General features: G+C 42.2%; 2 protein-coding genes across 2 annotated transcripts in view; one reads left to right on the top strand and one right to left on the bottom strand.

Annotated features, from left to right (window-relative positions):
• The window catches only part of bmp6 (bone morphogenetic protein 6), a 29,664-nt gene extending 20,383 nt beyond the window's left edge, over window positions 1–9,281 (top strand). The window contains exons 3-7 of the mRNA XM_064331217.1: window positions 153–301; window positions 637–831; window positions 6,057–6,133; window positions 7,405–7,515; window positions 7,785–9,281. Of these exons, the coding sequence (XP_064187287.1) occupies window positions 153–301; window positions 637–831; window positions 6,057–6,133; window positions 7,405–7,515; window positions 7,785–7,934 (682 nt within the window). The 3' untranslated portion in view covers window positions 7,935–9,281. The remainder of the gene's footprint in view (window positions 1–152; window positions 302–636; window positions 832–6,056; window positions 6,134–7,404; window positions 7,516–7,784) is intronic.
• txndc5 (thioredoxin domain containing 5) lies at window positions 9,086–20,567 on the bottom strand. Its single transcript, XM_064331218.1, has 10 exons — window positions 20,180–20,567; window positions 18,705–18,854; window positions 17,342–17,447; window positions 16,586–16,682; window positions 15,978–16,093; window positions 15,615–15,701; window positions 14,908–15,048; window positions 14,175–14,257; window positions 13,235–13,364; window positions 9,086–11,285 (listed from the first exon to the last, which is right to left on the bottom strand). The coding sequence occupies exons 1-10, from the start codon at window positions 20,365–20,367 to the stop codon at window positions 11,163–11,165; spliced, it is 1,221 nt and encodes a 406-aa protein (XP_064187288.1). The 5' UTR covers window positions 20,368–20,567; the 3' UTR covers window positions 9,086–11,162.
• Window positions 20,568–21,776: the final 1,209 nt, after the last annotated feature.

Raw genomic sequence — 21,776 nt, 5'->3', positions numbered from 1 at the left:
TTCATTTGCTTGCATTGTTTGTTCTGGTCGTATCTTGTGATGATTATCGTGATGGCTGCGGGAAGATGAAAAGCTTGTGTTGCGTGAACGCCGGAGCTCTGACGTGCTTTCATGTCGTCGCGAGCGTGACCTGTTTACGGCCTCTCCCTCAGGGATGCCGATCTCTTCCTGCTGGAGTCTCGGAAGCTGTGGGCAGCCGAGGAAGGCTGGCTGGAGTTTGACATCACAGCCACCAGCAACCTATGGGTGATGAGTCCCCATCACAACCTGGGACTACAGATTAGTGTGGAGACCAGCAATGGTGAGGGCTGCTCACTATCTCCAGGCTTATACTAAACAGTTTAATATTTTCAGACAGAGTGTATTCAAATATTTACATACATTATATTATCTTGTTTAATGTTTACATTCTTTTTACATAGTAAACTAATGTTAAGCTAAGCTAAGATAATGTATTTGAATTTTGCTGAAAGGGGATTGTCTACTGGCATATACAGCTGCATGAGCTAACATAGGACTATATACGTGTGATACTTAAAGTGGCAATGAAAATGCATACTAGGCTAATGTTCTACAAGAGAGCATTCTACTTGGTGAATGCTGTGATATATTCACTCTGATTGGTCTTTCGAACAGGGAGGAGCATCAGCCCAAAAGAGGCGGGACTAGTGGGGCGTGACGGGGCTCTGGAGAAGCAGCCCTTCATGGTGGCCTTCTTCAAAGTTAGCGAAGTGCACATACGGTCTGTCCGCTCAACAGGCAAGAGGCGACAGCAGAACCGCAACCGCTCCACCCAGCCACAAGAGGCAGCCAAGGGCCCAGGCATTTCAGGTGTGCTAACCCCTCCCTCCCATTCATTTCTGAAAGACAGACCACCTTAATACTACATTTCATTATTACTCCAGTTATTATGTGTTGCTATGGTATTCACAGCATACCATTGGGTTTATATTGTAATATGTAGAAATAATTTTTAAACTCTTTGGTATATGTGAATTTACTGAGATGTGAGCAAATAACCCCCAGTTATGAACCTAAATGCACACTGTATTTGTTACATCTTCAGAATATAAAGCAGTGAAGTTTTCTCCTGGGTCCCCATATGAGGGTAACTGTGCACACATTTCACCCACAGCTGCTAACTCTCATTCACTATTGTGGGTCACTGGGCTAACCCGCCAGGACTTTGTGACTAATGCAGCGGTATCAATGACAGCTTTCAAAAACAGAGGAGGCTCAAGCCCCCGAAACCAATCCTTCTCCATCCGAGTTTCACTTTTATGTCGTTGGGCCCCGCCGCCTAAGCGCTACGCCAGTAACCAGAGCAGGTGGGCTGCCGTGGAAACAAGGGCTGAAAGAGAGCCAGAGCAGAGCCCCCCTCGTCCGTGCGTGGCCTCGTCGTGTCGTGCCTGATACAGACACCTGGGGGGTGGAGGGGGTGGGGTGGGTGGGCAGCTCTTACATTGCCTGCTTTGTACCTCCCGAGCCTTTCACATCTTCCCCTGCAGAGCCGGGAGGGCCGCGGGCGTCTGGATTTGAGCTAATATCTGGTTGATCCGTGACTAATTTTGCGCATGCAGGCAGGGACTAAATGTTAAGCTATAAAATTAGCGTGGGGGAAGCTAGACTCTTAAATGTGGACTTGAATGCTCAGCCAAGTAATGTGTGGTCTCTCCTTTCCTGTTGTAACTCTATCCATCTATGAAAAAGTATAATACGTAGTGTTTAAATAAATGTTATCAAATTGCATCATGCTGGCAAGATTCAATGCAAAGGCACTTTGATTTTCGTGGTGATATAATGATCACATTCGATGTTGACTATAACTTTTAAGGAGAAAAAATTATCTATCTATCTATCTATCTATCTGTGTGTGTGTGTGCATACATGTGTACTGTTACATTAACTGTGACTAGAATATTTTTGCAGTGATATAAATCATAATGGCAAATGACTTCTATGAAATCAGCACTCGTACAGTAGTCATGGAATTTGAGAACATTTTCTGTGGAATTTGAGAACAAAGTATCACAAATAATGAAAAGAGGAAAAAATTTTTAATTAAATATGAAGGATTGGACTCTCAGTGACCCAGAAACATCAATTTTGTCCTGCTCCAGCACTTGAGAGATCTGAAGTGTAAATATTTAGATTAAGAGGAAGTTGTAAGCATTCGTGACAGTGGTTCTGTCACGACTGCAAGAACAGTATCACAAAGACTGTCAGCCACATGTTCTAATGGCACTCATTTAATAGGTTTCAAGGAGTGGGCTTGGAATGGACTATCCAGTTTGGTTCATTCTTGGTTCACTCATTGAACCCCTGGCCGCATGGAGAGGAATTCAGATTGTGGGTTGAGAGTCAGCCACCCTATTGACAGCACCCCATGGTCTCCTCAGGCAGTTTTTTCATTAGAAATCTGGCCTTTTGCTGACCACAGACCAGTCATAGAAGCACTAGCAAGAGATGTGGAAGACTCCATCTTGGCTTAGTTTGAGAGCAGCGAAAATTACACAGGTGGAAAATCTGTAAATCCTCACTAGAAAAAGAAAAAAAATGATGCCTTTTCAGCACTGAATTGTACAAGGCATGTAAGGAAAGAAAGAAGAAAACAATACAGACACCTTTAAAGATAATTTTGGGTTTGAGTCATAATGGCAGCTGAGCTGGCCCCTTTACCTGAGACCTAATGACCATCCCCTGCTTGTATGGAGCGGTACACTGACACCTGTAATTACTCTAGCCAGTCATTAACCGCTTGGTAAAAGACTGACCAAGTTAATAGTATTGCTTAAAGAATTATAATAACATGGCAGTGTCCAGCTGTGTTTTTTCATCTTGCCCCCTCCCAAGTCTTCTTTTGTTTACTGTTAGGGTAATTAGACATTGCAGAGCTCTGGAGAGGGTTTAATAACCGCTGTGATGAGAGACAGGAAGAAAGATAAACTTCAGTAAAAAAAAAAAAATCGTGTGGATACAGACAACAGTCACATTCTCTTTCAAGTCTTCATGGGAGTTTGGAACTCTCTGCTCTTGTACCGCAGTTCCTGCTCTCCCCAGGAAGGAGTTCACAATCCTTTTTAAACGTTATACCACCGCGGCCATTATTTTGACATTCTGTCACCGCTGCGCCAGAAACATTACTTTGTAATTTCTGCTGTGAAGTGGCAGTTTTCTAAGGTTTCTGTTTTTAGAAAGTTCTAGAATCGACTGTTGAGTTACTGTTTGGTTCCAGGGACTGAGGCTATGGGTCAAAGGGGGGGCACCCGGGGCCCGCTGTAAAAACCAAACGAAGCCTGTGCATGAATGTAAGTGCTCTGTGACTGGCAGCGTGCAAATGCTTCTGGAAAGACATTTGGAAACTATCAAGGACATTTGTAGCTTGATCCATTTGATAAATAATTTATCAGTCAAAAGTACATCTTTAAATGCCATGATTGAGAGCACTGTTAACAAAGCATACTTCAACTTACTGGGTTTTTAAAATAAATACATGAATAAACAAAGAAATGAGCAACAAGCCAGCCACTAATAAGACTGGACCCTGTTTCGTAATCCCCTAGGTTTTTTTTTTTTTTTCCACACAGGAGTGTTTAAGCCTCGCAGGAGAATGTTCTCAGTGGTAGCTGTATGGCATTAAATTTTACAGGCAGGAAGTGTCGCGGAGGGGAGGAGTGCTTTATGGGTACCACTAATCTGGCCTTTACACTCAATGAAAGCCCACAATATGAATGTGCTTTATATCCTCTAAAGAGCCCCCTAACTGTACATGCTAATATTACTAAATAAGGAGCAGCATAAGGCGCAGAGTCCGGGGGGCTCACGCACACCTGGTCTCACACAGCCGCTTGCAGACGGGCCTCACTCCGCATTCGCCCACAGCGGGGATTAGCTCAGATTTATCTCGCTGACAGATGTGGTGTGTCACAGTTACGGCCCTATCCCTGTGACTCAGCCCAGAGCGGAATGTCACGGGTTGTAAACCCGGGAATACGTGGGCACGGGGCGTGGTGGCGGTGGAGTACCGTGGTTCCACCCAGCAAACCGTGGCCCACGGAGTTGGGCCGGGACAGGCCGCTTGGGATGGCTGCTGGACTTTGCGAGAAGGGATTTATCTCTGTAAATATTTGTCTGTGTGAAGCCGGAGGAGAGCTGTATAGAGGAGTGGCGGGTCCTGGTAACAGGCTGACCTCGAGAAAACCCCCTGACTGACCAGGAAGAGACACCCCCCTCCCCCACACTATCAACATCATAAAGAGATCAGCTGGAGGAGTCCCTCTGCTAGCCCAACAGGAAAGAGGAGTGTGAGCTGGAGTGCGGAAACACCTGAAGTCAGCGTTTCTGGAGCTCACAGGCCGGGCGCATGGGGCCTATTCCAGTCTCTTATTTTCACTCCTGGTGTGCTTTCCTCACGTCCTCTCCTCGCTCATTACCTCCACCCAATGGAGGACGCATGGAAATGACTTGAGGACAGGACGCAAGGATGTGAAGGAATCAAGGAAACGGGAATTAGGCGGATGGAACGTCCTTGTTAAAAAGCGTCAGTTTTAAGCCATGTCAATTACAGACGTGGCAGATGGGGAGAGACAGATCCACAAGCCAATCATTTAACGAGTTGGAATGTCCTTAAAGATGGCATCCCTCAATCAATTTCTGGGTCAAGCAAGAACCGAGGAGACACAGACAGATAGAATAAGTGATGGGAATGAGCCCTTGACCCTGCTGCTCGGTGCCCTCTTGCGTTACTGAGCCTTTCCCTTCACTCCTGTGAGAAACTGTTTTGAGGTGACATAGTGATGTCATTTAAGTAGCTAGAGTTTTCCTTGAATGGGAAGCCTCTATTTATTACCCTAGTGTTAGGACACTCACTTTCTGGATCTCACTGGACAGCATAGTGTACAAACCAGGTTTAAGGGAGCTCTCTTCTAATGAGAAGCCTGGAAGATTTCCCCAGTGAATTCAGCTTATAAACAACAAGGTGTGTACGAGAAAATAAAACCCAGGGATTGTACCGAATTTGGCAGACCAAGTGTTTATAATTCCCCCCTTCCTTGGATAGACCATTTTCAGGGGTTCATTTTCAAACACACATTGACATTTACACAAGAATGCATTTTAATATTCAATTAGGTATACACGTTAGGTCTAATTGATAACTACGAGGTAGACGACTCATTTATCATTGCCCTTTGTGCCGTTTCAAACTGTAATCCAGATTATGGCTCTAATTAAATAAACAAGGACAATAAGTGTAGAGATGTTTAGCTGAAACGTGTGTGCTGGCATTATTTTACGTGGCCCTTCCATTTTGAGATTACACAGCTCTGAATCAGAGCCGCTCTAACCCACAGTCAGACGAAAAAAAGCCCGGCTAATAACAGGCTCCGCTTCCCAGGAGGCAACAGGAAGGGATCCTGAACAGCGCGTCACTGTCCCCGCCGGTTTACGGACGTGCAGATGTTGCTGGCGCCCATGCCAGCGTCCAGGCTGCCTGACGGGCCTGCCCGACGTGACACCAGATCGTTTCGCTGGGCGGGAGCGCTAAAAACACAGGAAGTGATTCTGCGGCCGGGCTGATATCATAGCCTTGCCGTGCGGTTTGTTTTCGGGCCCGTGGGCAAAAAAAAAAAAAAAGTCGCAGAGAGAGCGTACACAAAACGTCAGTGGAAATATGGAGTCAGAGTTTGACTTCAGAATATATTTCCATGCCAGCGATGACCTCCTTTGCTGAAATTCATACCTGCAGCTGACTGAAATAGGCAGATTGTTTATGGAAGAGATAATAACGTATATGCATATAAACTGAAAATGAAGTGTATCAAACGACTGTCCGTACTGTGGTTTTTACCAATGCGTTTATTAACAGGAAAACACAACATATTTTTGAAGCGACTATTTGCTGGTAACCCGAAAATGAGCCACACACTGGTTGAGACATTCTCATTATCCAAAGGAAGTGAATGAAAGGTGACTCATGGGTGGTTTGTTGGGTCTCTTCTCAGGCGAGCAGTACCTTTGCCTCCAGTAATCCCCTTCTTCCCCACTCCTCCCCCCAGATTACAACAGCAGCGACCAGAAGACAGCTTGCAGAAAGCACGAGCTGTATGTCAGCTTCCGGGAGCTGGGCTGGCAGGTAAGGGTATGCTAACACCTGTCAGGTTTATTAGTTGAAAGCAACAAACAAAAATGATTATGTCAGACATTCCTTCACAAGGCAGCGACTAGTGGGTTGAGTTAACTTACCAAAACAATAGTCAGATTTGTTGTATTGCTGTTTTTTTTTCAGTGCATAAAATACTGGTCGATAGTATTAAACACTAAGTTCACCATAGTTAAGTTCACCATAGTGTTTTTTTACTCATTTTTTACTTTTTTACTTTTTACTTTATTCATTTCAACAAAATATTTTCATATAACATTATACTACATATTTCAACTGCACATGGTGCTTTTTGTGTTGTGGATGTCAAAGACAAATCAACACGCCACTTCTAGTTGCATATTGTAAAGGGAAAAACATTTTTACGCCTGCAAACAATTAAAACTGAGTGTACTGACAGCTAGAGACAAACTGTGAGCTCAGATGCAAAATAACTGCAGGAAAGATCCAAGGGGAGTATCAATGGATGTAGAAAAATTTCAAAGTTGATTTGTCTTGCTGGATAGCCTGATCAGTGCCGCCCCCTGTGAAACAGGCCGCAGTTGCTTGGCAGATGTATAACGGTTGGCTATTAGTCTGTCCCTGATTGGACAGCAGCAATGACAGACTGAGTAGGCCGTACATTTTTGTGTTATTGAGAAGCCTGAATTTAGGCCATTCTTTTTCCCTTTCTTAAGTAAAACTGACAGTTATAATGGACTGTAGCCCATGATAAAATGCAGAACACTAAAATAGTATTTTAATTGAAGGACGGAGGAGAGCACTTAACGGTCTTCGATATTGAAGTTGGCCCATGGTGTTGGCTAGGATGAAGCCCTAGACTTGTCAGTGTTCAGCTGACTGGGTAGGATGAGTATTGACTAAGTTCAGCTACAGCCATCATTTTTGTCATCAGCTCTGCTAGCCTCCGTCACTAGGACCATGACTCATGGGGGAAGACTGCTTGCTGCCTGCCAGTATTGAAAATAACACATTACTCCTTGTTTATAATGGATCCAGGGGATGTTTTGAACATGGAAAGGGCAACATCTTGCAGGTGCAGATACGTCGTCGTTTTTTCCTAATCAAAATTAATGATTGAGGTTGTGCAAAAAACAACTTTGAGAACGTCTTATTGGAGATAATATAAACCCGGAAAAAGCAATCAGCAGAGCTGTCAGGAGGTGTTGAGTGGAAACTAGATATTGAAGCATGTTGTGGTGCCTGTTCAAATATCTTAGTATCACTGTTGTGTTTTGTGACAGGACTGGATTATTGCACCAGAGGGATATGCTGCCAACTACTGTGATGGAGAGTGCTCCTTCCCCCTTAATGCCCACATGAATGCCACCAACCACGCCATTGTGCAGACACTGGTGAGCTCCAGTGAACACCGTCTATGGCACACACTTTGCTATGAGCTGACACTGACTGAGCATGTGCAAGGGGTGTGCTGTCACCACAGAAGGCGCATGCATTACTTACTGCACTGCATGCATTTCAGTCTTATGCAGATATAAAAAATATTTAAGGATTTAAGCAAGCATTTAAGGATTTTTATCTGCCTATGGCAGCAGTTATTTTATTTTTGGAAATAATACAGATAAATAAGAATATGAATTTATAAATAATCTATCCGTCCCAGGTCCATCTCATGAACCCGGAGAATGTCCCCAAACCCTGCTGCGCCCCTACGAAGCTACACGCCATCTCCGTGCTCTACTTCGACGACAACTCCAACGTGATCCTGAAGAAGTACAAGAACATGGTGGTGAGAGCCTGTGGATGCCACTGACCCCACCGGACCGTCGCAAGCCCAATGGCTGCAGCAGACACTGCCTGTACGCCACATGGGTGTCACAGGCGTGTGCGTGTACGTGTGCGTGTATGCGTGTGTAGTATGGGTGTGTGTGTCCGTGTGTGTGTGAGTGAAATAATACCCCTTACCTTCGCCCCGCCCTCTCCTCACTGCAGCGACTCGGGGCGATCGAAGGACTGCTACATGACCAGAAAAATGTGCTGCTTTCTCCTCTGACCCGAATTCACACCATTCCAAACCCTGTAGCTACTCTAGCGGTGCGGTTCTCGCATGGCGAGCGATCAGGCGTGCTCAGTCGTCCACTTTAAAGCCTCTTGATGATGGACTGATTAGTATGTCATTGCAGAGAAAACAATGCTGTTTGTGAGATGTACTCAGATGTCACTGAAAATGAATATAATGCTTTTTAGGACAGTGGGAAAAAATATTAACCAAACCAGACTCTATCTCTAATACAGATATCTATATCAGACTAACCAAAGCTTGATCTTAACATATAAAATTCCATTTGAATCTAATTTTTATAATTAGTATTATGATACAAGTTATGTAATTGTTCAAACCTTCCTGCAATTCTTAGCTGTTCCTCATAGTATATGCAGGAAGCTACTACTCACAACCCCCCACCCCCCCACGACACCCCCATCTAAAGAAAAAGCCAAACTTCATTTGAACCAGGAAATGACCGTGCTGTTGCATTTGTAAACAAGCCTATATTTTCAGAGCATAAGTATTTTACTGTATCCTAGTCATTTTGTGTTGATATTTAACCAAGTTTAGTGTCAAAAATGTAATGCCTCAGTTTGTTTCTCAATTTTGATGGCATAGAATTGAGAATAATTGCAACTTGGTACAATTGTTTCCTAAACAAGCACAAGATCTTTCAACACAACAAAATCTGCTGCAGCAATAAAGAATAGCTATTCTAGAGATAACTACACCGTCTTATCTATCCCACCACAAATTATGAACCACGATAAGAAAAAAATACCTCCAGAAGCTGCTGTCTACATTTTTCTGAATCATGTTTAGACTTCCACTTTGTATGTAAATACTTGTACATTATTCAGCTTATTTATTGCACCTCATAAGTTACATGCCATCTTACAATGAAACAAACAAGACTATTTTTGGAAAAGAAGTTTTATTACAAAATCTTTGCAGAAATCCATGTTAGCAACTCGCAATTATTTTTTGTTGCAATATTTTTGTTTGTAAAAAAACTTCATGGGCAGTGGACAACCCACTCATAGAAAATACTACTTTCCTTCACTCGAGCCTGTCTACACCAAGTGCTATCCATAAAGGTTTTACTGACATTAAGTTGTTTACCTGTCTGTTCATTTGCTGTGTTGAATCTGAGTGTAAATACAGGCATGGCAAGATGCTGCCACATACATCTGCATAGAAATGTTTTTTTTTTTTTTTGCCACAGCGATGCCTAAAAACATTCCATATCGTTAACCGGGTATTTCGCAGTTTGGTAAACACGGAGTAAGAAAGAAGTGTTCCGGCTGGTCCTTTGTGCTATTTGGTCAGCTGCTTGTGCCGTGTTGGGAGTGCGTTTCGCAGTGAGGGAGGTGAACAGGGCTGGCGCAGTGTCTATGGGGGGGGGGAAGAGGCTGCAGACACAAACCTGAGAGGCGGTAGAGAGTACAGAGTAATGGACTGTCAGGGCAAGAGACCACGGAGCACACGAAGGGAAGCAGGAGAGAACTGGAGCCAGACAGACTGGGCCAAGGGCTTAAAGGGCCCTGGAAATGAAGAGCTGAACACACAGCGATCACTGCTAGTGGTGTCGCTGAACGTACAGATAACGCTGTTTACGCATGCTTATCTGACCGACTGTACCGAAGGCTTTATTTGCCACCAGCGTATGCAGAGTAAAATCTATATTTATTTTATACATTATCAGTGCTTTCTTTACTCTGACATTGCTGACTACATGGGTGTGTCGTCATATTGTCACAGAAAGGGAGAAACAAGATTTTTTTTTTTTGGCTTTGTCCAGCAAATTTCCAGGCGAACATACCCACCAGCCTGAGGTAATGACATTTCCCAGATCTGTCAAATTTTTGTGCTTCACTGTATAAACTGAGGCTGTGTGTATCAACCTTGGTGACCATCAAATGTGCACTACTGATACAGTTGTTGGATTCCACAGATAAGGCTGTTGAATGCATCAACTACAGTAGATAAAACATAGTGGTCGACAAATTATTTTAACAATGATTTGTAAAAAAAAAAAAGCTTTGATTAGAGAGGGGGAAAAAACATCAGGTATCACAATTGACTGGGCATGATTTGTACACAGATTCACAGGTCTCCATATCACTGCAGCGAAATATTTCCATCAAAGCACAAAACAGTTTACATTGAAACTCCGGCAGTACAGTTTTGCAACGTTTTCCAATATATCCAAGGCGAGAACACTCAAAGTAAGCCCCAAGGTGCAGTTTGAAATACAGCAATTGATAACTGGGAAAATATATAAGCTTGTGCACCACTTAAAAAAAGAAAAAACTTTGACAATGTGAGAAATTGGTATATGGCAGGACCAGGACCTCCACTCCCTCCAGTAAGTATATCCCTGAGAGTTAAGTTAGGCTATCACTGACACACATGAAAATACCATCAACTTAACGCTCAATGTCAGTTAACATATAGGTGACATCTCTAGTACAGAAATGTAGATGGCGCGTAAAATTTTTACTAATCACATTTTCACAAATCCTATTTTCTTTGAGTAAATCATCCAATATGAAGAAGGAATTTCAGCTGAGGTCACCTGGGTAAACTGCCAGCTTTACTGTAAATATTAGGCTAGTCTCGGAAGGCACATTGATGACCATCCTTGAGTCACTTCAATTTGGGATATTGTTCGTACATTTCAAATTGAGTTAAAAAGTACCGCCTGAAAAGTGGTTTTCCATGACCGTGTATAATTTCACTGCAGAACCTTATCCACTCTAGGGCGAAGTGGGACTACGCATTCACATCTTTTAAATACGATTCAAAAATCAGACCCACATTTGCCCACAAGTCCTTTGGCAGCAAAAAAAAGAAAAAAAGAAAAGAAAAACCACAGTCTGTGTTGATGCAGCTCCTCGCTCGCTGCAGAGAGGTGGAAATGGCTGCCGTGTGGAGGCAGGTTTAATGCGTTGTGACACCAGAGACTTGTGACTGTGGGAGGAGGTTTGGACGTTACAGCTCGTCTCTGGCCTGCTTCATCACGAAGCTGTGCAGGCTCTCCAGATCCCGCCCCCCGTTGTGCTCCTCCCCCTGCTGCCCCGCCCGAAACATCAGCAGGGTGGGGTAGCCGCGAACCTGGAGGGGTCAGAACGGCCGAGGTCAGACCACATGACAGGAAGTCACACTGCAGTCACTACTTGTGATTTCCTCCATTGGCTTCCATTTACTTCATATGGGGAACATCAATAAATGATTCTTATGAGACCAAAAATTTCGGAGGCCTAATTGCAAAAATAGCAATACGTTTTACTTAATTGACAGTATTAAAATGTTTGTCTAAAATACTTTAAGTAAAAATCTAATTTAAATAAGTCGGAAGTATACAGCATATAATTTTCTAGCAAAAATAGCATATCACCAAAATCACAACAATTAAATTTTGTAACGATCATGACCATCATACAATATGCGATATTAACAGGTCAAGAAACAAGACAGCAGAAAAATGATCTGCATACACTGGATATTTCATACCCAGATTAACTCTTTTAAAATATTCACTTCATTTTTTTTCTCCAAACAGTAACATGTTAAAAATAAATTTTTAATTACACAATCAATCAGGATCTGCTTAAGTTACACAAAATGACAAACACCAGATCAATGGAGTTGATATTTCCTCCAGGTATCATCTCATATTACTTTTTATTACAAGCATAAATGTTTTAAAACGTGAGTAGCCTGTGGGGCAGCTCTACAGCAGTGCCTCTGAGGTTTCAGCAGAAGTGCTACAGAAGCTTACTGCCTCCCACAGCAGCTCAACATTCAAAACTTTGGGTTAGCCATCATTCGAGTCATCTCCATATTATATTTCTCCAGAGTTTACAGGCTGCTACGGATCGTCTCTGGGCTCTGAGCGACTGACTGAGAAAAGACTGAAATTTGTGAGGAGACTTGGAAGGGGAAATTCCGACTGATAAGAATTTAGATTTTAAATTGAGGTTATTACTGTGGGCATCTCAAAGGCCTCAACTGGGACTAGAAGGTCTAGACATTCCTGAGAGTCTTACTGCCCTCCGATGTGAGTCAAAGGATGTAATTGCTTTTTAAAAAAGGATTTTATGGTTTTTGGAAACCATTAATTTAACTGAGAGAAAAACCTGAAACTCCAAGACTTATCTAGAAGAGCCTTTTAGTTCAGTTCTAAAGAGTACAGGACATGGTTAAAAAACATGTATCAATCACTGAATGGAGAGTAATTTACATGATTAGTCCAGGGCTTCTCAACCCTGATCCTTGTGGGCCACAATAATGAAAATTCCATCCAAACGTTTTGCAAATGTTGAAAGAATTTCCGAAAAGTCAGCAAAAGAAAATGCGAATGAGTGTTTTCACCAACTTCATTTGAACATTCTGATGAGGGCGCTACAAGATTACGTAATCAAAAGAGTGCCAGCCAAACACAGTTATGGAGGGTTTGCAAGACTATCGGAAGAGTGATCATAACAGACCTCTATCGGTTATGCATGGCTGTATTACATGCAGTCCAGAGACATCGAACAGGGCATGTAATGGTCCATTTAATGACAGCACAAAAGGCTATGTCACCACCACAAAATCCACCATACACCTGTGAATGCCCACACAACAAGAAATTCTGAGAGAATGTTGTGCATAGGCCAGCTTTGGGTTGAAGCATTTTAGAATTTTGGGCATTCTGGAGGGGAAGCATGTGACTTAGGTCCCCATCACGTCACCATTTATTTAAAAAGTATGAAAACTGTGATATTTCAGTTTTTTTTTTAATCTCTCGAATTTCAGGAATTTCCACTCAGGAAACACATAGAAACAGTTGGATGGAAACCCCACTAATGTAAACTAGCTTTTCCTTTTAAGATGAAAATACGTCACCAGGAAACCAGGTGAGGTGACTTAATTGTGTAATCATCTGCTCAGCTGCTTTAATGGCTCAATAAAGTACCTGGGTAATGACGATAAGAAGTACCCCTGCGGCCCTACTGAACCAGAGTAGAAAATCCCAGAGAAACGAAAAACCCCTAAATGAAAAGGGTGAGTCGACTCACGGCGAATCTGTTGCAGAGCGAGCGCTCCACGGTGCAGTCCACTTTCGCTATCTTCACATCTGTGAGCCCAGGGAACTCCTTCTTGGATAGATCTTCCCATAATGGAGCGAGGTTCTTACAATGACCACACCTAGAAAAATAAACACGGGACCTTCAGCGGCAAACGAGAGAGTTTGGCCCTTTATTTGCCGGCCGTGTTGGTGCTCCCCATCAGACCCAGTGCCCTTTAACTGCTGAGGAAATGCTTCAGACGATTCGACTCGCAGATAGTAAAATAGATTCTTCCTGTTCGTCTGGTCTGGAGGTGAGGCAAGATCCTCAACTGCCCAAGGACTAGGATGTTTGAGTGGAAAACTAAGGTGGTGCCTACAACCTGAAGGAGATCTTAGAAAAGGGTGCAACAAAGTAAAAAAAACACTAGGCTTGCATTATGTCTGGTATGGAAAATAAAGGGCAATGTCACTATCAAAATACAATTGTGTCTGCCCAGACATTTTGTCACGTTTAATTAATCTTGCAATCACAGTTGAGGATACTGGACACATTTTAAGTTGTTCTCTTGGCACACACAATATTCAGCATTACACCGTTGCTTTGTTGGATACTTGATTCTTATTGGTCAATGAGGTTGCATTACTACTGTAATATGACTGCTGTTCCAGACCTGATTATATCCCTCTGCCAAATTGTCCAGTCAAAACATGCGCTCTTGCGTTAGTAACATTACTATTAACTAAGCGAAATGGGGGGAATTCCTCGGAAAGGAAAACGCCCATTTCAACATAACACACTTCACAGTAAATATAAATTTCCCCATTTCATTTTTGTAAATGGTGTGAACACAAAATACACTTTATGTTCAAGTTAAAACACCCTGGTGAGCCGTATTCCTAAACAGTTCACTTGCGCGCTATACATAATCCCTTAATTACTCTCTTACCATGGGGCATAAAACTTGATGAATGAAAGACCTTTTTCCACTGTTTCATCAAAGTTGCTTTCAGTGAGGACCAGGACTTTGGACTAGGGGAAAGAAAATACCATTACATAATTTAGTACCAACACAACAATGAAACAACATCCAAAGATTTCTAAGGATATTTATTCAGTAAATCATAAATTAGTTTTACACAATAGCCTCCAAGAAGAGCAGAAATATTAATCTCAACGCAACAGCTCAATGAAAAGTCCACGTTCTTTCTGCCATTGGAGTTTTTGTGTGTGCTATGACGCAGTACATCTCCTTGTTAAGGGCTAATCCTCTTTAATGACGTCACCTTGTAGAATGCTGTATTTTTAATGAATTTTCAACAATAGGAGGAAATAGCTAGCCTGCCCATAATTGCTACTTCACTGTCCTGAAGTAGCAATTATGGGCAGTCACAGTGTGGGCTAGATGATCATAGTCCCACTGGTAGAGCATATGTAAAAAAGCTTATGAACTCATTAAGAAGAATCTATAGAAGTATTCTGCAATATGGTCAACCCACACATGCAAAATGTACCCTCTCAAAACTTGAATACTAGAATAGATTCTCCACTTTTTTGTTTAAACTATCATTTGAAGCCCATACATACAGAGACAGATGTAGTATCTTACAATAAGAAAAAATTCCTATATACAACAGACGAATGTTCGAGCAAACAGACAGACGCTTAAAGTGACACTCTACCTCCTCTTCGGCAGGCTCTTCGCTGGGGGGCACGACTTCGTTATCCTGAGCGTCGTCAGCTGTGTCAGCGGCGGCTTTAATGTGACCGTCCACAAACTCCTTCAGAGAGTCCAGGTCTCTCTTGCCTCTGTACTGGTCTGCCTGCAGACAAACACAGCACGTGCCAAAAAGACGTCTCGTGATCCTACTCCTCTCCTGCTTATAAGCTTGAAGGGAGCACATATTTCAACTGAGTAACGTAAAGAAATTTGGAAAGGTCGCCATCCAAATTAAATCATAGATGAGACTCAGTTATACAATTACTCCTTAAGTTGACCTTGTTCATAGCTGGAATACATCATTTTTCTAACAGTGATTAGCATGGACAGTAGCAGTAGAACAGTTGCACTAAATGGGTAAACGTAGACTGAACTCCCTTAGCATTCTGCCAGTTGTATTTGCCTGTTTTAAATGGAGGTACCTCCAGCACAAGGCCAAGAAATGAACTGCAGTATGTGATGAAGTGGCTTAGTCAGTGCAGTATGGAGCAGGGATTTCACATTCCATAAGAAATGTACTACCTGCAATCGGATCTGCTCTGTGCATGCTCATCTAAATCAGACCCATGGATGTCACCATAGACAGGTGAAGCTGGTGGAACAATATACAAAAAAACCACAATTTCCAAACAAGGCGTTACAGCCCTTCGCATGCAATCCACTTCTTACCTTCTCTCCATCCTTGAAGAACAGCAAGGTGGGGTATCCGCGCACTTGGTTTTCAGAGCAGACCTCGTAGTGTTGAGTGCAGTCCACCTGCGGAAACGAAACGCACCAGTAACTCAAGCCGCGCTGAGCTTCAGGCTGACGAACCAGCCCTGGGACTCAAAGTCAACAGCTGATGTGTGCAAGCGTTATCATAAACTAATTTGCTAAGCCGGTGTCAAAGCAAAATGTTATGTTTACACAAGGGCACAGCCAAATTGCTTCAGCAGAGCGTTGCTATCTAACGGCTGTGTGTCCTGGTGCGTGGGCCCCAACAGGACCCACGTGCTCACCGATGCACTGCTGCTACGGCTGTGGCCCACCCACCTTGCCAATCTTGACGTTGTCAGAGTGCTCGAATGTGCTGGCCAGCTGCTCCCAAGTAGGAGCCATGGCTTTGCAGTGACCACACCAAGGGGCAAAGAACTTGACAAAGTGGTAACCTAGGAAATAAACAAAGGGGAAGTGCATACACCAACTAAAACCAACACGTTCCACTAAGCAGGAAGTGCACACGGCCTCACGATGACACCTCAACCAAATACTCTGTAAGAGTACAGTTACAATGAGACTAACATACACTGTGTTGTGTAGGTACATTGCTAAATGGTAATATGGTAATAAAAGTAGATCCTAAATTATAACCTGCACCCTTATAATCAGATATATTGCAGCATGGTATATCCCCACAGAAAACACAAAGTACAATTTCATATTTGCAATTTTCATCTAACAAATAAGAAAGTTAAGCTCTATAAAATGAGACAATGCATAAGTAAGGGATAAACAGCAAGCCAACAGACTATTGGAGTCAAATTAAATGAAACATAAAATCAAAAAATACATTTCAAATTAACAGTATGTAACTATTTTGGTCATTCCAGTATGACGCTCGATGTACACATAAATACCCATTGCAATGCCTGTTCTGTTACCTTTAGTGATGTGGGCCTTGAAGTTGAGAGCAGTGAGGTCATACATGCCCTGTTTTGGCTCTGGGGCTTTGGGTGGCTCAAGTTCACTTTGGGGCTCCTGGATGCCACAAAGATACAACGTTGCATGAAACAAACATTAGGTCCTGCCATCTACTCAACAGCCTGGGTCCTCATTGCAACATCACTGATCTGAAACACCTCCCAACTGTGATCCACTGACACACCTCTGTATAGCACGTGTGGCTGGAACAGCAGTGGAATAAATGTAAAGGTTTGTCGCACAATCAAAGAACCGCAACAGGTTGAGCTGCTGCTCGTATTCCCTTGGATTTTTGAGTAATCCGACTGCACCAGCAAGAGAGAGCTAGCAGTGAATGAGGTAGTGTAGCCCTGCCCTCCAGGAACCTTCTATACTAAATCATCCCATGTGGATTAGGTGGCGACACATTACAAGTGCAGCCCACCGATTCACATTTCGTTTTCCATTACACATACATTGGATGCAGAAGAATACACGTAAAAGTAATGCACACTCCCACAAGTTATCCTACAAACGCCTTCAGATAAATTAAAGTCTGGCATGTTTTGCAGTACTGCACTTCTTGAAATGGGGCATATTACCTCATTTCAGGATGACGACAGACCAGTTATACTTCAGATAATCATACTTGTTAGTTACTAAAAGACCTTATAGTAGGCCTACTCTTGTTTTCTTGATAGCAGCCTCCTCTCTTCTGCTTTGCATTTTGCACTTACCTCAGGATCGTCATTCATGGTCTTCAGCATCCAGGACTCCAAAGACTCCATGTCCCTTGATCCCTGGTACTTCACAGCCTCCATTTCAGGTCTAAACAGCTTCAGGCTAGAAAACAACAAAGATCTTTCTTTGGATTACATTACTTTATTTTGCCTGGAGAATTACTTTGTTCTTCCACATTATATCAATTTTACAGTGAACACCTACTTCAATTATGTCTTATTCTATTGGAGAAATGGAGGTAAAACATTCAACTGGAGAATAAATCAGAGAAATCCAATTCAACTATAGTTATCCTGCTGCATCATCATAAAATTTCTGAATGGAAACATTTCAAATAACTGAATATGACGGTTCTGAACAACAGTTTCTTGAACAAATTGTTGGCGAAAGCAAAGAGCTGTTTTTATACTTTGTACTTGCAACTTGTCTCAAAGACTCCATGTACGTTCAAGTTTAAATTGGTTGCAACAGAAGTATATGGTCTTTGGAAAAACTGATGTCACCAACATACAGCTGATTGAAGTTACACATTCAAAATGACAGAAAAGGCACTCCATTCAATACCGAAACACTGTAATGCATATTATACACTAATGCATTCGAGATGGATTTACAATTTCACACTGCATCATCCCAAATGCACACAAGCACCAGAGGGAGAAATATATAAAAAAGTGCAGCTATTATACAAATAGCAGTAGCATGTAGACATATTAAATAAATTGGTTACAATATGATGTTATACTGTACTTTAAAATTCAGAATGGACACCAGAAAAAAAGCTAACGGCCACCCTAAAGAAACAAAATTTCTTACATTGAGAACTGTGTTACATTTGTAGATCTTCAAAGTAGCAGTGACAGGGGTGCTTGGTATTACTCGCAAACATCTTGTTGTGCCAAAAAGTGCATGACTGTTTAGAACAATACATTTTGATGCTAGAGGGGAATTATGAATAATTTTACTGCCACTCCTAATAGATACATTGAAGATGTGACTATTGCAATAGGTTAACAGGTCTATTACCCTGCAGTACAGTACAGGACAGTCTGCAAAGTACATAAGCCTTTTGCTGAAATGTACATAGGGAATTTGAAATGAAACCATAAAACACTTCATGGATTACATTCCAGTATGACATTACACCCCCAACAGAGAGCAAGCATACTGACTGTGAGATTATTACAGCAGAGCTTCAAGGTCTGTTGACTCCCAATTCTCAGACTTTTCTTGGGATTGGCTTCTTCGTTGTCTATGACAACACTCCATAATTCTGTCCAGGGCATAACCCCCAGCATGGACAAGAGCAGTTTGGAATGAAAGCAAAACACAGAATGATTTCCAATAGGCACCACTTACGTGGGGTACCCTCGTACTCCATGGTCTGAACAGAACTTGGTGTCCTTTGTGCAGTCCACCTTAACAACATATGCAGGGGGTTCCTCCATGTTGTTGTATTTGTCTGCCAGCTGGTTCCATGTACCCTGAAGCCTTTGGCAGTGGCCACACCTGCCCAAACAATGCAGAGTACGTAAATGGTACTGCATCAACCCCCCACTACTTTTCAGTTCTGACAATTATCACGCTCAAAGGAAGGAAGAAATAACATTAAATGCATGGAGAAATGAAGCTGCTGCTTGAGAAATGTTCACGCCAAGTTTCAAATAAGTCTACACATTATGCAATTACTTGCTTTCAACGACTGACCTACACTATTTTTATTTTCTTTTTTTTTTAAATGTGATTTTCAGATTTTTTTATTTTGCACATTCTCAGATCTACCCTAACGGGGGAAAAAAGTTACATTTTTTAATGACGCCGTGTACATATTCGCGGTTACATACCACAGCATCAAAGGCTAAACCACTCCATGGGCTGAATGAAATGCAGAATTCAATAAAGGGTGCAAAACCTGTCATTTTAGAAGCGAAGCTAGCTACTTAGAAGATGCGAATGCCAAAACCCGACAAAAAGCAGCCCCCACAAAGAGGCCAAATCTAGTGGGAAAGGGTCCAGGATAAGAGTTTATAAGTAGTTAGCTAAAAGTTTTAGCTAATTATTAATAGGCCTTCTACCACCTTGACTTAAACATTAGCTAGTCCAGCTAACCAGCTAGGCTACAAGGAAAATGCAAAGAAACTATCTAGCTAGGTAGGCTTACATTACACATCCCGGTGTAATACGTAGCTAGCTACTGCTAATACCAGCTAATAGCGCAACTAGTCCTGTACGATACATATCAGACTAGTAAATTATAATACAGACATAGCCAAGTAGCCGGTCACGATTATGTACATCACTGACCATGCCGGCAGTATCCACCAGGGTTAGCTGCCAGTGTACGCCAGTAGTTGCCACGTAAGCGACAAGTTTCCGTACACATCCTGAAGTTACCCCATGGTTACACTTTGATCTAGGTTCTTTTTACGTCAATAAACTTATAACATTAAATACGTTCCAAAGATAACGCTTATACATTATGAATTCCTCTGTCATGCACTTAGCTAGACAGCTCAGTAACTACTCAGCTAGCAGCGAAGTTACGTGGCTGTACGGATAACAGTTCAGTGTAACGATAGAGCTAGCTGGTTCTGATAGGCTAGCTAGCCAACAAGCTCCAATTCCAATTTGCAAGAAATTCCTGGCCTAAGACCTAAAAGCAAATAATGCAAGGTAATTCGGTTTCCAATAACACGTCAGTTACAGTATAGCTGAAAGTTAATAACAAACAATCCAAAATATTACACAGAATCCAAAGCAAAAACCAAAGCATAGACAGAATTAATGTTTAGCGAAAAGTTTAAGCTACAACTGCGAAAACTTCCAGGACTTACCAGGGAGCGAAAAACATAACGAAGTGGGGAGCTGTAGCGATGGCATGGTTGAACATATCCACCGTATACGTATGTTTCTCGTGCTCATCTTCTTCAGCTTCCTCCTCACAAAATACGGTGCTGAAAAGTAATGTGCAATACATTACACTAAGCAGAAAGTATGGATTGTGCAAAGATGTAGAGGCCATGGTCCTGGCTTCGATTGGCAACCGGTCTACTGCAGACACTAATCGAAGAGTGAACACCGCAAGCTATACGGAACCCCAGTGTTCAGTTTCATTCAGAGCTGCCGGATTTCACTACTGTGGTGCCGTAAAATGCCTTGCGGTGTGGGAAGATGGAAGGTAAGCGATACAAGGCGTAGTAGAGATGCTCCTTAGCGCTCTGTGGTTGTAAACAGGTAAAGCCTATTTTTATACGGTCTATGGGGAAAGCACAGATCATACACAGTTTGCATGAACTTATTGGACGTGAACGTAGACCAGTGTGAATCACGTGACATATTGGTTTCGTACAGCATGAGATAAAAAAAAGATTCAAAAGTGGCACATTACAATAACTAATTAGTTCCGTTGGAAATGCTGCTAACATGCAGTACATCTTCAAGACACGCATATTCAAGGATGTGAAGTCAGTACAATAACATCCAGAAAATCTAAGCAAATATGCATTTTTATAAGTATTAACAATGATATTAAATATGACAAAATGAGCAGACTGCCAAACCTCATCAAATAGGCTACAAAGTAAAATAGTGTCTAATTGTGGTAAAAAGCAGTCGAGCTTGTGGTCCACAAGTCATGCAGAGGCTGAGCAGTAGGCTATTAGAGGTGGAAGTTGTTAATAGGTTTGACCACAGTGCTACCTGGCTGTGAAAACTGGCCAGTTGGCCGGGAAGAATACTTGCTCAGAAGTCCTGGGTACATATTCAAAAAGGCCTCCGTCTGTGCTGAGGCAGCAGGAGTGTTAATCCAGAGATCCAGATTTACCATGTCCATATCCCAACCTTAAGCATTACGAACTAAAAGTTTAAATTGATCCTAGATCAGCTATCCTACTCTTAGATGCGTTATTGTTATGGGCACTGAACTTGTTTTTGAAAACTGAAAAAAATAATAATCTAGTTTATAGACCAGTGCCAGAACCTACAAATTATGTTTATAGTTACTGTTCTTATTGCATTTTAAAATGTATCATTTATTACATAATGGTAGTGAATTAAAAGGTGGAATCACTTGGGTAAACTAGGGACACAAAGTCGCCTGTACTGAAAGCAGGTGCTTCTATACAGATGTGGTTCCTCAATTAAATCAGCAGTAACATTCCAGCATTCTCAAAGTTGTGAACAAAAATACCCGTGTAGGCCAGTTTGTCTATAATTAATGAATAACATGGCTGAAGATGAAACCTCCATGGCTTTGAATGAGGGTTATTTCACAAGAAACAGTGCCTAAAGTGATGACGGCAAGGAATTCTGAGGGGAAGCTGTTATGGTTGAAAGCATGGGGAAATGATGTCTATGCACATTTTAAGGTTCAGGGCTGAACAGGTGAGCAGCTCTAAGCAGTTCACTGCACATTTCCATCTTGGGCATGAG

Source organism: Anguilla rostrata, chromosome 4 (genome assembly GCF_018555375.3).
Source record: "Anguilla rostrata isolate EN2019 chromosome 4, ASM1855537v3, whole genome shotgun sequence".
Classification (NCBI taxonomy): Eukaryota; Metazoa; Chordata; class Actinopteri; order Anguilliformes; family Anguillidae; genus Anguilla; species Anguilla rostrata.
This window is presented reverse-complemented; position numbering and strand designations above follow the sequence as displayed.

Bases quoted from the DNA above. Each gene is read 5' to 3' on its own strand.
- txndc5 (XM_064331218.1), bottom strand. From the start codon at position 20,367: ATGGCCTCTACATCTTTGCACAATCCATACTTTCTGCTTAGTGTAATG. The intron at 18,855-20,179 runs GTAAGTCCTGGA...TTGTTTGGGCAG, and splicing joins GTTATGTTTTTCGCTCCCTG to GTGTGGCCACTGCCAAAGGC. The intron at 14,258-14,907 runs GTAGAGTGTCAC...TCTTTCCCCTAG, and splicing joins AAGAGCCTGCCGAAGAGGAG to TCCAAAGTCCTGGTCCTCAC.